The sequence below is a fragment of the Trachurus trachurus genome (assembly GCF_905171665.1).
Source record: "Trachurus trachurus genome assembly, chromosome: 14".
Taxonomy (NCBI): domain Eukaryota; kingdom Metazoa; phylum Chordata; class Actinopteri; order Carangiformes; family Carangidae; genus Trachurus; species Trachurus trachurus.
In genome coordinates this window covers 10,777,635-10,794,615 of record NC_139903.1, presented here as the reverse complement: position 1 = coordinate 10,794,615, position 16,981 = coordinate 10,777,635, and the positions used below count along the sequence as shown (strand labels likewise).

The 16,981-nt window shown below is 40.8% G+C and overlaps 1 protein-coding gene across 5 annotated transcripts in view; it reads left to right on the top strand.

Annotated features, from left to right (window-relative positions):
- specc1 (sperm antigen with calponin homology and coiled-coil domains 1) overlaps window positions 1–16,981 on the top strand; it is a 73,947-nt gene that overhangs the window by 42,839 nt on the left and 14,127 nt on the right. For all 5 annotated transcript variants that reach the window (XM_083986709.1, XM_083986708.1, XM_083986710.1 and 2 more), the window contains 8 exons: window positions 2,796–3,003; window positions 3,483–3,556; window positions 5,611–5,786; window positions 9,696–9,859; window positions 11,081–11,181; window positions 11,298–11,373; window positions 12,113–12,257; window positions 14,312–14,414. In XM_083986709.1, coding sequence (XP_083842835.1) covers window positions 2,796–3,003; window positions 3,483–3,556; window positions 5,611–5,786; window positions 9,696–9,859; window positions 11,081–11,181; window positions 11,298–11,373; window positions 12,113–12,257; window positions 14,312–14,414 — 1,047 coding nt within the window. The remainder of the gene's footprint in view (window positions 1–2,795; window positions 3,004–3,482; window positions 3,557–5,610; window positions 5,787–9,695; window positions 9,860–11,080; window positions 11,182–11,297; window positions 11,374–12,112; window positions 12,258–14,311; window positions 14,415–16,981) is intronic.

Below are 16,981 nucleotides of genomic sequence, written 5' to 3'. Positions count from 1 at the left end.
ACTAAGTGGTGTGTGTGTACAAGTTCAAGAAGTTTTTGTTATCCTGGTGAGCACATTAGTTGCGTTTTTGACAAAGCTCTCAGGAATTTCCTGAAGAACAGTCCCTGCATCCACGTTTACTGTAAACCATTAAAAAAGCAAAGAAAGTTCAGTCATATAAAAACAGTTTTAATGGTTTTTGTTCAGATGTTCTGCCTGTAATGCAGTCATCTAAGGAACAGCACTGAAAGAGACTAAAATGCAGCTTATTTGTCTGGTAATAGTTTGTCGCTAATGATTAAGAAATGTGAGTCAAATCAGCGAGCGTGACATTTTTTTTTATAATTCTTGGATCAATGAATGCGAATACGAGGACACATGGTTTGAGCGCGACCATTAAACAGGGTATCGGTGCTTTTGTTCAGCACCACAGCACATTGACTCATTTTCACTCAAACTGAATTCATATGTTTCTCTCAGTAGTCACTTTGGTTTTCCCCGCAAATACCAGAGAGGTGTAGGTTTTGGGGTCATGTTTCTCCACAGCGAGGCGTGTCACCGTCAGCTTAGCGATGCCGTCATTGTTGAGCTATGACTGCGGTGCCAACAGTAGGGTGGTTCACCAGTGGGTGACCCTCTGACTCACACCCCTGTCCCTCTGCTATATGGGTGTGAGGGCGAGGCCTCTCCATAACTCCACTGACAAACATGTTAATCTATTGGAGCCACATGGTGTCAGTTTGAAATACATCATTGACTTATTTTAGTATATGATGCTCAGAGATCTGCTTTACAGTGTCATCTCTCTGTACAACTGACTGCTACACTGACTTCAGCTTCAAGCACTGGAGCAAATAACACAGTGAGACACGGTCCTGAACTCTTATTTCCATGACACCTATTTACACTACGGCCAAACAGTTATTGTCAGACATGGTTGTGTGAACAATACTGTGTGGGCTCAACTCAAGTATAACTAGTAACTATTTTAAACATAACTTTGAGAACTGTTGCTTAAAGGGATAGTTCAACATTTTGGCAAATTGGCCCATTGCATAATCCCTTTGGAGTAGGTTCGTTACCTTTAATTGTCGGTGCAAGCTATTTTTAGAACGGCGGAGCAGAGCCGTGAGCTGCTCAGAGCTACGCTACGGAGGCTAGTGGGATTTCTTGGTTTCCCTCATCAAACTCATCAAATACACAATCCAACAACTCCAAAACGCTCTGGTGGACAAGTTGTGACCTGCACATGTTTTCGAGGTAAATTCATGCAAAACCGCTGATGTGCTTTGCCTTCAGGGACAGTTTTTCAGCAAGCAGTCTCTGCATTTGCCTCGAAAACAACTCTGTCCCGTAACGTTCTGTTATTATCTTGGAGTTTTTGGATTGTGTATTTGATGAGTTTGATGAGGGAAACCAAGAAATACCATTAGCCTCCGTAGCGTAGCTCTGAACAGCCCACGGCTCTGCTCCGCCGTTCTAAAAAAAGCTTGCACCGACAATTAAAGATAACAAACCTACTGCTAAAACTATAGGGATTATGGCAATGGGCCAATTTGCCAAAATGTTGAACTACCCCTTTAAAAGGTGGCAGATGTGATGATAAATGTGTGTTGTTTGAGCAACCTACAGTACTGTTTCCCACTGGCTGAGAACGGTGGGTGTGTGTGTCTGTGTGTGACCAATGTGCATTCAGAGTATCATGTAGTTTAGAGCTGGAGAATGCAACACGTTATTTTCCTGAACTACAATTTACAAACGCCCCATAAAAACACCTCGTATACAGACTCGGGGGTAGACACTACAATTTACAAATGTTCCCTAAACACTCCATATCCAGACTCTGGGTAGATGCTGCAATTTACCAGCGTTTACCAATGGACTCCAATGAGCAGACACTAGATAAGCAGCTACACACACAAAGAAAAGCCTTTAGTCCCCACAACATTACAGCAGAACACACAACTTTCTGTGTGGCCAAAAATTAGTTCATTTGAAACGAGTGAGATGAGGCCTTTCAGTGTCACATTTACCTGGATTGAAATGGAATAATATTTATCTGCCTGTCGTTGTGTTGGCAACTACATTGAACCTATAGGAAATTCTGGTGTACTAATGTACAGGAGTAGCATTGCAATACATGCAATTTACACTGTTGCCCCAATAAAATATGTATTTAGCTCTTCTTATGAACTGAACTGATTGTGACAGTGTGATTTATTCTTGATAGATATAGGTGTATATCTTCTCAAAACTCTAATGATCAATCTCTTTCCTAACATATCACTGTTAAAATGAAACCACAATGAACCTTTATAATAGGAATAAAAAGAGTAATGTGTCTGAAAACAATTATTATTTCAACTTTATTGGCAACAGTGTATTAAAGATAAATAGACTCACTATGGTTACTGTTTTACTGCTTATTTCTAAATCAAAACTAATAGTTTGTTTCCCTCAGACTTAACAGCCTAATGTATCAAATACAGTGACATGGTTTAGTCAGTCTAACTACATTTGGTTTGTGGTTACCTCGTACACGCACAGAAATGTTTTTCTCAATCCAGCCCTCAGTGAATTTAGTTTTTATACAATCCTTACTGATCCTCAGAAATATAGAGATGTAGAAAAGCACTATCAAGATCAAACACAAACATTGCACCACAACTGTCACAAAGGTATAAAACATTATCTTTTTTTTTTTTTTTTCAATCAAAGGAGACTTTGGTGCATCTGTTTTATCAGAGCAGTGGCAGCCATCACTGCTTCTTTGTTATAAGCCTGCTGTATTCTCATGTGTGTGTGCACATACGCAGGTGGAGGCCAAATGCCAGCAGGTTCAGGAGTGGACAGAGAGGAGGGAGCAGGAGCTCAGCGGCCAGGTGACTTCCCAGGAGGAGGCCAGGGTCCAGGCGGAGAACCAGGTGAAGGAGCTGAAGGAGACCATCTTTGAGCTGGAGGACCAGGTGGAGCAGCAGAGAGCCGTCAACTGTCACACCAACCAAGCTGTCCTGGACATGGAGAGTATGTTCATCTCACTGACTCTTAAGTTCTCTGTGGTGTTTTAACCTGCAGTCTGAGCTGGACAAAGAGAAGACATGTCTGCAAAAGTACATGAAACAGAACAACATTAAGGCTGTGTGTTGAACTAGACTGTATTAATTTAAGCTACATGTGCCATATAACTAACCCTATAAACTGGAAACCGAATGTACATGACAATGAGTTGCAAAATTAGTGCATGCTGTAACTTTTTGTTTTAATTTCCAGTGCAGTTGAAAAGATATGACTGGATATTTTATACTTGTCTTCAAAAACCAATGAGCCAGATCAGAGGAGTGTCCTGTTACACACTTGCAATAAGCAACATTTGAAGATGGGTTTAATATTATCCACAATTAACTCGTATCTCCTCCACCCTGAGAACTGTGCAGTAAATAGTGTTTATTGTCAGCGTAGGGGTTGGATAGTAGTTCTCATAAACCTTGAATGTGTCTTTGCAGATTTTGCCAAAAAGCTGGAGGAGCAGAAAGCTGAAGCAGAGCGACAACTGAAAGTCTTCAATAGACAGATGAAGGTAAGAAAACTTTAACTTGCAGGCTTACACTACAGAGCGTGCCGTTTCACAAAACATGCCACCTCTGACAGGGCTGAAGAGCTTTGAGGAGATTTACAGTTAATGTTAGGACTTGTATATCTACGCCAGAACAAATCTGACTCCACTCTCCTAAATCAAGTGACCGTTTGTTTTACAGCCATCCATCATCGCCACATTTTGAATTAGTAACACTCACACAATAGGTTTTGGGTGGATTATCACTTTAGGGTCAGAATTATGATCCAGTGCTTACTGTGTTTCCTCGACTGTTTGCCAACAACAGTCGACCTTGGAGGAATCTTTCCACTGAGTATTGTTCCAGTAGCACTGTGGAACATGCAGGTAGGCTGTTCAATGTGTGTGTTTTGGCAGGCACCAGTTTTCTCCATGGTATCCTTCCTTTTAACATCACTTCTGTCAGTTGTTTTTTTATATATCAGACATGATCAAGCTCAGCAGAAGCCAGGGCTGTGTGATGTCCAAAAAAGAAAGCATATTGCTGTTTCTGTGGCAGATGATGTGATGAGTCCTCATTTTTGTGTTTTACTGTATTATATTTATGTGAAATGATGATCATGTGATTGTTTTTTTGTTGGCCCTTATAAGATGAAGCCTGTCCCCTCAGGAGAATATAATTTATAATATTGTTATGCTTCATTTATGTAATGGTGTGATACATTTAGCTTTTTATTGAACAAAAAAAAAACAGCTCTGATTTGGATGTTCCACTTCAGTAATATTTCAATTAGTGGTTCAACCATACCTGATCTAATGCAGAAAATCTGAAAATGTATTAAAGTCATACATTCTCAAGCGACATTAAGGTATCACAATGGGAAATATATCCAGTACAAGCTGCTAATGTAGTGGCCACAGCCGAAAACAGTGATGTGCCAGGTGCTGGTCTTTTCCTTTATACCACCGAGTATAGACCCACATATTTTTACTTCATTGCCGAGAGCGATCTCCTCTCCCGTTATTTTTTCACTGTCTGTTGTTGTGATTCAAAGATGGTTCTTAACAGCCTCAGGAGTTTTTCAGCTCTTTGTCTGAAATTGGGTGTGGGGTGATGTTTTACTTCCACAGACTCCAATTTAAAAAGTAGACAGTGTTTTTAACAGAATGTAGATTAGGTTAGGGTGAAACAGTCACAATAAAATCAAATTATATTAGAGGTTCGTATAGTTTTTATATATAGTATTTTATAGTCCTGTCCAAACAGTAAATCCTTTACCAGTGTCCTCGGTAAATACACAAGAAACAATAATGGTTGGTGCATCATTTATTTATCAGGTTTCATTTATCTATGGTGCTGTATAGAATATAAACTTCCTTTTAGGACTGATATTGATCTAAATCCAAAGGGTTCAAAATCATTGTCTTAAAGGGATAGTTCAACATTTTGGCAAATTGGCCCATTGCCATAGTCCCTATAGTCTTAGCAGTAGGTTCATTACCTTTAATTGTCGGTGCAAGCTATTTTTAGAACGGCGGAGCAGAGCCGTGAGCTGCTCAGAGCTACGCTATGGAGGCAAATGGGATTTCTTGGTTTCCCTCATCAAACACACAATCCAACAACTCCAAAACGCTCTGGTGGACAAGTTGTGACCTGCACATTCACCACGCTATGAGATAATAACGAAAAGTCACGAGACAGTTGTTTTCGAGGAAAATGCAGAGACTCTTTGCTGAAAAACTGCCCCCAACGGGAAAGCACCTCAGCGGTTTTGCATGAATTTACCTTGAAAACAACTGTGACTGTGTATTTGATGAGTTTGATGAGGGAAACCAAGAAATCCCATGAGCCTCCGTAGTGTAGCTCTGAGCAGCTCGCGGCTCTGCTCCGCCGTTCTAAAAATAGCTTGCACAGACGATTAAAGGTAACAAACCTACTGCTATGACTACAGGGATTATAGTCATAGCAGTAGGTTTGTTCGTTCTGATGATTAGTGATTACATGAATTATCCTGTACATGTTTATATGTGGATCTACAGGCACAGTATACTGTATATCCCTGTGTTTGTGTCCTCAGGATGAAAAGGAGGAGTGGCGCCGGTTCCAGGCGGACCTCCAGACAGCGGTGGTCGTGGCCAATGACATCAAGGTGGAGGCTCAGCAGGAGCTGCGTGCACTCAGGAGGCAGCTGCAGGAGGAGCAGGACCGCAGCGTGAAGCTCTCCGCAGACCTCGAGGCCCTGCAGGGAGTCAGGTACCATCTCCACCATACTACACCATTCCTCCCCCTTAAACCCCAACCCCCCCCTCCCCTCCCTGTGCTCCCCTCGTTTAGCATCGGGCTGCAGTTCCTTTCTCTCTCAACACGATGTGGAGATGAGATACCTGCCAGAGTCTTGCCATATCCTCCATGTTTTATACATGAAGTGCAAACAATGATGTGTAATAATTTCAACTCCCCAAGAATCTCTTGCTTAAGAGGTTTCTGAAATTCCTATCTGGTATCAAAACAGGAAAATCATCATTTAGTTAACATCTTTGTATTTCACAAAGTTCAGAGTTGACTTCCTGGGATTTGGCAGACTCTATTGGTAAATGAGAAGTCTCCTGTGGTATTTCCTTCTGTGTATTCTACTCCTTTAAGCTGCTGCCCTCTCTGTCTCCCTCTTCCACACTGACCATTGCCCTGTAGTAACATTCAAACTTCACAATAACCAGCAGTATATATTCAAGGATATTATTATCATTATTATTATTATTATTATTATTATTAAATGATTAGGCAGGTCTACAGAACGCACTATGCTGCAGATGTAAAACACTGTCCTCTCTGTACTTCTCAGTGAAAATGTATCATGTTATTTTATTTAAGACCTCATGTAGTGTTGTTGCACTGTGGCCATGCAGTAATGTGACTGAATTGTATTTATTAAGCGTGTGGCATTGGTTTGTGTGTGAGTATACTGTATATAAGTGTTTTGCAAATGCCATGGTGTTCTTGACAGTGTTGTCTATCATTATCACGGCAGGTCAATACACTTGTACCTGTGGCAAAGTCTAGATCTGCTACTGTAAAGCACTCTGTTTATCTGTGTGGCCAGTCATGGTGTAATACTCTAAGCAAATGATTTCTTAATGATTTCTACTTGAAACTTCGTCATTCCTACAATATCACCTCACAAACCTCATGAGAGCAGTTTCAGTATGTAAAAAGATGATAATATTTGGTTTAAAACCAAATATGTCTTGTTCAAATTTCATATGAATCTAGTACGTTACATAGTATCTATATATATCATTGGTTTTAGACCATGGCTAAATCAGCAAACTTTCCCCAAGATTAGCTGTTGCACTACGTCCGCTCCCCACCTTCAGCAGCTCCCTGTGATGATGTCCCTCTGACAAGCCTCCCTATGTAACGTCCAGGTGAGTTCCCTGCCCTGTCAGCCCTCTCTCAGCCCTGTGTGCTGCTCCTGCTGCTGCTCACTGACCTTCCTATCTGTGTTTGGCTTCATGTTGTTGCTTCAGCCTGTCTGACTCTTGTCTGTCCTTCCATATGCTGGCTGACTGCACCTTCGGGACTGTCTTTTTTACCCTTTTCTTGATTTGATTTGCTTTGCCTGGTCCTTTGAACCTGCCATTCCAGTAGTAGATGTATCTGGTGCCACCTGCTGTCCGTTGAATGAATAACCCTCCTACTTTTTTGATTAAATAGCAGGATGGTCTGCACGGCATGACTGGATTATACTCATGCTATGCATCATCTGCTTCAGATACATTTGCATAGCGTCTTCATCACCGGGTGATTTAGTCACACTTGACATTATGAGTGACTTTATTAATCCAATGAGGTATGCATGGAGCGGTTAAAAAAAAAAGAAAGAAAGAAAAATTCAACAGTGCCCAGAGGTCTGCATTTCATAGCACCAATGTTGAAGAAGAAATGTTGAATCCCCAGTTATGCTGCAAATGTTTTAAATTGTCTTACCGCAGTTTGTTTTTTTATACATCGTTCATCTTTCTTCCTTTTTCTCTTATTTCCAGAATAAACACCGGAGCCACTTTTGATACCAAGACGGCAGTAGAGGGGCACTAGAGAGAAGTGCCCTCCACCTCAGCACCAGTGAAGACAGTGTTATTGTTGCACTTATTGGCTTTCTGTGTCATTCAATGTGTAATGTGGCAAACGGTCTCTTTCTTAGCCACAGTGAGCCGTGTGTGACGCAGCTCACAAACAGGCTCATGACACAGAGTCTGGTTTCCATTTCTCTCTTTACGCTTTTGGAACCTTTTGAATAATAATACTGTGTTTTTATTATTTCTGAATGAATGTACTCTTTTATGTTTGTAATTTTCTCGACTTGTGTTGAAGAAATGCCATATGTTTGAGAGACTCTCCTTTTTATACTGTGCAAAGCTGCTTTGTGCCTTTTTAGAGAGCTGGGAAAATAGAAAGTGTGTGACCTGTTACAAAAAAAACAAAACACGGTGGAGTATGAAAAATAAACTGGTAAATGTGCAGCCAGTGGCAAAGCTGAAATAGTTAAGATTCCCATCATTCTATGAACGAGGGCAGAAAAACCATGTTTCAAGGCGAAAACAATGCAGCTGTTTTAATAATAGAGCATGTGGCTCTTTTCGTACTATTTCTGTATCAGTCAAAGTTTTTCTATGACTGGCCTCTGATTGTTCAGTGTAAAACTTAACATTTGTAACCTGTAAAAAAACAAACAAAATTTTACCTTATTTTAAAACGTTGGGCCTTGTTCTGTAGTTGGAATAAAAGTGGATGCAGTACCACTTTTAGCCAGTAGATGGCACCACAGAACAGACAGTTACCACAAACAGGTGACCTCCATGTGGACATACTGATGTCTGTTTGTCTTAAATTTACACAGTAATGTATACCCGGTTATTATTCCTTTCTGCCAGATAAAATAACCAGAGCGATGTTGATGCTGACAGAAGCAGAGCACTGCCAAAGTTAGATGTTAATACTGCCACAAACACTGACAGCTGTACCTCAAAGTCATGTTTTACTCTCCTTAAAACGACCACAAGGTTGACGGTCCACTTTAACCTGGAGACCGAGAAGACTGTGCCACAGGTTCCTGAAGGGATTATTATTATAATTATCCTTAAAACAGATGTCAAATGATGAGTTTGAACTCATTTTCTTTCATTCAGTTGTTTCAGTCTAGATTTATTATGTTAAATATAAGCAGAGATTTCCTCAACATTGATTTTAATCTATCAGATACCTAACCCTAACTGTGATGCCACTCATTTTGCTATGATAAGATATATCGCATACCGCATGGTTATTTTTATTATGATGATTATGAGCCAAACCCCCCTACAGAGTATTCTGTGTTGGTGTAATATGATGACGTATGGTTTCAGGATCTCAGGTTCTACTTTAATTCCAACTTGTATCACAGTCAGATATTCAACTTGTGCATTTATTTTATTCAAAGCCATATTGTTCTACCAGGTGATAAGGTACTGGTGCTCAACATGTAAACAATCAGAGATACATTCGAAAAAACAACATTATGGAAAAAAAGAAAAGAGGTGGTATCAGTGTGATAGGTCTTTTTTTCTTTTCTTTTTTTTGTCTGTAGCGAAGCCATTTAATGAACAATACAGTGAATTTGCTGTTAATTTATTCCTTAATGAAAGACCTGTGACTGGTTTCCAAAACAGTGTATTGTACGTCTGGTTGACTGATGTTCATTAGGACAATTAATAAATGAAATTACACCAGTCAAACTGTGGTTGTGCATCTCTCTCTCTTTCTCTCTCTGCACCTACACTTTGGAGGTGAGTGGAGTTCAAGGCAGAAATTCCTCTCCTGACATTCATTCCTCATCCATCACTGATTAAGACACTTGAGATCCTTTACTCTGTAGCCGATAGTCCAATGTTCATCAGGGTTAGGGGTTAGAAAATGTCCTGATTATTGGCTTGCTCAGATTTCTTTCCAACTGCAGCTGATTCTCAGTTATAGTGTAAATGTTTGTCAATGTAGCTAAAAACACCCTGTTTTAAAACATGCAGTCTATTCAACAAGTACAGTAAGGTGAATTCCAATCTCATGCTGTCTCTTGTATGTATTGTGTATGTGTCTCTACACAGCAACCATGTTCATTTTGTCTGTCAGGTCCCAAGGTGACGAGGTGAAAGTGTCCGACTCAGATAACAACCGTCACTGGTGTGGAATCCCTGTGATCCCGACCTCACCCACCGACGCCAGTGGAGATGCCGACTCGGAGCCCGGAGCTACTGTCAAATCCCTCATTAAGTCCTTTGATACTGTCGGACAGAGTGAGCTCCGAGCACCTCCACACACACAAACACACACACACACAAACTTGCATACAAACTCCTACAGGGAATTTCGCATAGAGGGGAACAGCTGGTGGATATGTGTCATTTTCAAAGTCCTGTGCAGTTGTGCTGGATTGTGTGGCCTTAAATGACCTCAGAGAGGCTTGGTAATGTTTCTATGTTTGGTTAGAGTTGATGTGTGTGTGTGTTTGTGTGTGTGTGTTGGGTAAAACCTGCACCTTCAATCAAAGTGTTCAGTATGCATTAAATCATAAATCATATTCACTTTAAACTGTGTGGGACTGATTTAAATATTCACTTTTTCATATGAACATACCTTTTACATTCTTTCTGAAATGTGTTAGTTGTAATATGAACAGTAATACCAGGACTTAAACTAAACCAAAAAAAAGAACATAAAAATAACAACTATAGTTTAATGGAAGTCTTGAACCTGTAACTGTACAATCAAACATCAATTTGTATCATGTTTGGTTTTTGGTGACATCAAAAATGTGTAGAATTGACTTTACCTTTGTTGTTGAGGTCATAGTTAAAGATGGTGACGGATGTATTGACAGGTTTTTCTTTCTTTTCTTCTTTTGTTCTCCTCATCTAAACACAAGAGGGGATCAGAGCGTTAGAAACTCCTCTTAGTATAATGTCGTACAGTAGAGTACCAATGCTATTTGTGAAACATTTCTTTGGACTAACACCTCTCTGACGGTGGCAATAGTCTTTATTATAGTATTATAGTCATCATAAAGGTGTTTGGAGAAGGTACCAGATAAAGTGGACACTGAGTGTGTGTGATGAAATAAAAAGTAACATAGAAGTCCACTTGATCGTAGTTAATCTACCGCTCTTCAGTGTTCAGATGGATCTCCTCTGTAATCTAAACACAGAGACACTACAGTTAAGACGGCATGAATGTGTTAATGATGGTGTTGAAAATTATAATCAGCTCTTTTGATACATCAATCAGTGAGGACCGTCTGCTGTCGTTTGATTACACTGCCAATTTGTTGTATATACTTTTTGTATATTACATTTTATTTGCTATTGCTATTTTGCTATTGTATTATGTATAGTTTGTTCTTTATATTCTTATCCTATATACTGTATGTTGTTATCGTCACTGTGTGTAATGCTGCTGCTGCACTGTAATTTCCCAGCTTTGGATCAATAAAGTATATCTATCTATCTATCTGTTCTCAGATGGATCGAGTCACACAGTTCAGGTGCACTCCTCTCCACGGAGCCCGCTGAGTGGGATTCCTGTTCGCACCGCACCTGCTGCTGCCGTCTCCCCGATGCAGGTACACACCAGTGCATCGTCCTTAATTAAAATATGAAATAAGACTTCCTGTGTGTGACATTGTTTTATCTAGACTGTGATGCGATGAGATCCCTGCTCTGTTTTACGTTCCTGCAGAGACACTCGTACATCAAGCCGCTATCGAAGACGCTGGAGAAAAGAATCAATCAGGGTGAATTCTCTCATCCTCACGGTAAGTAACACAGATGAGTCGTGCTGTTTCATTTACATGTGGGTCCATATTTCATTTAGCAGTCATAAGGGCCTCACTACTTTTTTTTTTACGTCAGTGGACAGCCAGCCGAAGTGCTGCTGTGAGTCAGAAGTGAGTAAGCCCCATAAATGAATGAATGAATGTCCAATGTCCAATAAATTGGAGATGTAATATGCAAACATCCGTCTACGCATTGATTTTATAGTTTAATGGCCACATCCTCATCTACTGTCAGCACACATTTCAGCTCCTGTCTCTAGGAGGAGGAGGACGGAGAAATAATCAGTAACTTCGGCATCAGAGCTGAGCCGCAGACAAAAAGAACGACATTTAACTCCTGATCTCATCTTGGTACCGACTTTTTATGAAACAGACTTTTTAGTTTACTACTCACTTTACAGATGTGTCTTTATACAGAGAGTGGCTACAGAATAAACTTGTTTAGGCGAGACAGAGGCCTCAGGTTGGGTCATTTTGAGTGTTTTGAAGGCAAAGAGTATTCAGTCAGTTCTCTCATTCATACTCATTCACCAGAATTTAATTTGAACTTTCCATTTGTTCTCTTTCTATTTTCATTCACTCCTCCTGAATGTTTATAGCTTACTCATACTTCTCATGCTGTCTTTGTTTTATTAGCATAATGTTCCCGCATGTTTCTGACTCACTCCTCACATTCTCCTGTGCCTCCCTCCTTTTGTGGCCTTCTTCAATCCCCCAGATAAATTGTCGGGCTGTGGGGAAGACCTCAAACCTAACAGCCTTATGAGGAAGAGTCCTTCCCTGGAGTCTGTAATTAAAACATCAGTCTCCCTCGGCGGCCGCACAGCATCCTTCAGCTACAACCGCGGCAACAGCAAACTCAGGTGGGATTACCCAGTGATTATTGCTTGTTAGATAATACAACTTGTTTAAATTTGTATATTACATCAGAACTCGTATAAAAAATAACTACACTGAAAATATAAGCACAGTTTTTTAATTAGTTTTGAACAGAAACTGTTTCAGTTCTGTGTTTTTGTGAAATAATCAGTTGCCCTAATTTAGAGAAGGTTTCGGTGTCAAAGTGACGACGTGTGTATTATTATCTTTAAATAACGACGTGTTGGACTTTGGAGTTGTTCAACCTTTGCTGCCAAAAAGTGTGGATGTGACACAGGTGGTGGGGCTGTTACTTATCAGACGGGGGTGGGGAGGAGGAGAGTCAAATGTTAAACAAACATGGTTTCCTCTGGTGAGTTGTGGTGTCGGTGACTTAGACAGGGAGGAGTGGTCTGTGCAGGAAAACAACACTCGACAGTGATGATGAAGTTAGTTAGACTGACGCACAGCGGCAGCTACAGCTGTAACGGGTTAACGTTTACGTGACTCAGTGCTCAGGTTTGTGTTGTTGTCACGGTCAGACAGTGAAGCTGGTTTAAGAAGATACTTTGCCACCTCATCGGGCATCACCCTCCGCGTCAACCTCCGCACTGTTGACATTAATAATATGCACCACTCGTCCTCTTATCTTAAAACTCAGAAACCTGTCTGTGCTGCCTCAACTCCTCTTGTTACCATGTCATTACTGAGCTGAGTCCGCTCTGAGCTGCTGTCTGTAACGTCATTAGAAGTGCCATCAACATCAATTAATCGTAAAAGGTCAGAGAGAGATGTTTCCCTCCTAGCAGCTGTCTCTCTAGCCTCTCTTGCATATTAATGTAAATGCATGTGGCTGTTTTTTGCAGACCTTTCTCAAACAGCCGATCAGCAGCAGTGCATTGCCGTGTTTGGTATGGTTTCAGTGTTATGATATAGCTGCTGTATCATCGTAATAACTGTTTGGACAAAGGCTCTAACTGCCCGTGGCCTCACGTTGCCTTAAAACTGAGGATTAATGAATTTAACAGCACAGCCATGGTGACGTGTGAAATGTTTACCATGTACAGAGCAATGACCGTCTCTCATGGTCTTCCCATGGCCCCAGCTCCAGCGCAAACCCACAGGGAGCAGACCCTCTGAATAATTCAGCAGATAGGCATTTAATTTCTGTTTTCTCTTTTCCTTGTGTTGTACAATTGTGCGGTCGGACTACCGTACATAAACATGAGCACATGAAGTTAGGAGTGAGGCCAAAATAAACTGAAGTAAACCTTTCCACCCTGCGCTTGAGACAGGCTCTGGGCTGTAACAGAGTGCTGTGATTAATCTCAAAGAAAGCTTTGATCTTGTGGTGAATTCTGGGATTTGGGAAATGAGATAAAGAAAGTAAGGAGAAGTTTCTAAGAATAGTAAAAAAAAAAAAATGTGATTAGTTACAACTCGAGTGTGTTTTCAGTGCCACCATCATGGTGCATGTTGTGTTGACTGTGATACATCATCATGCTGGTGGCAACTGTCTTTTTCCCCATTATATCTCAGTATATACAGATAAACAGAAAGTTTATGTTACATTCTGGAGACAAGTATGTTTCGGCTGCAGTCTTGTGTGAAATATTTTGAGCATTAATCGGTTTACTTAATGGCCTCATTATCATAAATTGTTTATGGTGTTGTTGTTTATGTTTCAGCTACTTTTCCCTTGAGAGTGTAAACACTAAACAGGGCTGGTTACTTTCATGAGCTAGTAAACTTAATTTACCACAGAGATGGGATTTAGATTGTCGTTATCTGAGAAGCAGCTTTTACATAAAGTCCACTTATGAACTAGTTTGGGTGAAATTTCCCACAAATTGTTTTCATGTGGAAAAATCTCACTTTAACGCAGACACAGTGTTTTTATCGTGAGACTGACAGGAGCGTAATTTATGTCCATTTTTCAGGGTAATTTAACTCTACACTTCTACATGCTGTGTAACTGTCCCGTGTGTGTGTGTGTGTGTGTGTGTGTGTGTGTGTGTGTGTGTGTGTGTGACTGCGGTTTGTGCTTCCCTGGTGACAGTGTGGAAAGAAAGGACCCTTTGGCTGCACTGGCGCGGGAGTATGGAGGATCTAAGAGAAACGCTCTACTGAAGTGGTGCCAGAAGAAAACAGAAGGCTATCCGGTAGGGATCAGAGGCCAGAGACCTCGTTCAAACACAAGGCGGGCTCCATTCACTTTCACACCCTGTTCTTCTCTGCATCTTTGTCTGACAGTTTTATTTTTGTCTCACACTCTTTGGGTTCTCATTTAAAATGCCCATTCCCTCTTTTCATATTGCACAAATAACAGCATTGGTCCGTCTCTGCCCTCAGGGATAGTAGCCATCTTATTTTTTGTTTTGTTTTTGTCAGTAAGCACTGAGGTGTTAGACTGACTGTAGTGGCACATTACCGGGTTTGCAGACACACTATTCACCAAGCTGTCATCTCACTGTCAAGTCAGTGGCAATGGAAACATTGAAGCAAAGCGCTCGGCGTTACACACTGGATTTGTACATGTGTGTATTTTTATAGCCCGCCTTGTTTTTATGCATGTCCATTTGTTTATGCATTGTTTTTGTCTTGTGTTCCCATCTGTGCTCCCTGTGTCCATGGAGCCAAATGCTGACAATCAGCTGGCTTAGCTACCCCCTTAATATCCAGTTTAAGGAGCCCATTAAGCCCAGAGGGATTAGAGATTTGCCTATGTAATCATCGTGTTTCTGTGCCAGCATGCCAGTTAGCTACGGCTAACACTCTTACCAGCAGGCAGACTGGTCCCAGCCTGCAGACTCTAGTTTCAGGGGGATGAGGTGTGATTTCAGCCCTCTCTCTCAGCAGTTTAATAGATTAATTACATTATAAACATCACTGACTCGGTTTCTGTCATGCTTTAGTCTCCCTCTCGCAGCTCGGCCCGACTCGGCCAAGTATGAAAAGCCAGGTTGGAGGACAGCTGTTAAAAATAGCCCTAGTTTTTTCCAGTGATAAATTGTCTGAATAACTGAATGAGTTGTTAGATCAATAGTTCCTATTTCTCCAGCGCTGTGGTGCTCGGTGAACTTTGAGTCACCCTCCCTGCGTCTGCGGTCGGTGTGGCGATCACATGGCACAGGTGTTTGGAAAACACACACACACACACACACCAGATCCTCTGTGATGGAAACACCCAATCAGATGAGATAAAACTGCTGCTGACCAACAGCATGTCTGATGTCTGATGGACGCTGCTGCACCCATGTACAGACTGTCATCGCTCCACCTGTTTAGATTATTTAAACAGAGGCAGCAGGAGTGTGTCAGGACAGAAGATGATGAAACTTGACACAAGACACAAGAAGGAGGGTTTGAAAAAAAATGTCTCGGTTTAAATGAATAGCAAAGTAACAGAGCTCATTTAAAACAAAGATTGCAGCTACACAAATATTTCCCTTTACCCTCGTGAGAATATCCCACACCCCTTCCTGCTGTGTAAGCTGCCCTGGGTATGAGCAGCTCATTCACTGGCACAAAATAATACCTCATTGTAAAAAAAATACTCTGTTGCAAATAGCCCTGCATTCAGTCAATGAGAAACAAAATAGTCAGTGTATAAACGGTAAAAATGTCAACTCCCATTTCGAAGTGTGCAACGAGAATTTTAATGTTCTCCTTGGTCATGGTGGATCTTATTGTGACTTCTACTTTTTTATCTCCTGTTGTATACACATTACTGTAGTTAAACTCCACAAACTATTATTGCATCATGCATTTAGCATATTTTCCTGCAAAGTAGCCAGTAACTTCAGCTATCAGATGTAAGTTAAAAGTTACAAAAGTACAGTATTTCTCTCTGAAATGTAGCACAGCTACAAAATAAAGTCATACAAACTGAACCTATAGCACTTGTTTAAATATACTTTATTTGTCACTTTTCACCATTGCTTAAACCCTAAAACCCAAATGGAATTGCAAATCCCGGTTCAGTTCAGGACAGTGGGGTCCAGCAACACAAAAACCCTTAATGGAGCCTTTTCCCCATTGGTCAGGATTTAACTATGGAGCCTGTGATCCCCTCTCACAAAGGGCTTAGTAACATAGTGTGATTATTTGCAAGTATCAGGAATGCAGTAAGAAGATTTGGGTACTACTCAGTCTGTGGCATAATCAGTCCCCTCCTGGAGTAACGGCTCCTGGTTCGAGCTGTGATCCTTAATGTTTGTGCGTTTTCTCCATATGGTCCATGTGTCTGACCTGTAATTGGATTCATTTACAGATTATTGGGCAGTTAACCTTAAAGAACGTCTATTTTTAGAGCAACTTTGACTGCCCCCCACACTGTACCGCCTTCAGGGCATTTGATCGTGAGACATATGTTTGCATATCTGATGAATTTTCCAGCTAAGCGGTGTTGTTTTTTACAAATGTGTTCGGACTGTATTTATTTCACCTAAAACTCTGTATGTACACTACGTATGCACATACATGGACATGAAGCACAGAAATTAGTTAAAGAGTTACACTGAAACATCTGACACTTACATTGTGCATAACTTAGATTTCCAAAGTATTTTCTTTATCTTGTACTATCTCAGCAGAGATTTATGAGGTTTTACGTTTCTTTTCTTGTCTCTTGAGCTTTCTGCTTCTTCTGGTAAACCCCCCCACCCTCAGGGATTTCTGTTTCCGAGTATACATAGACATTTACTGTAAGTTTTTTGTGTGTCGCACA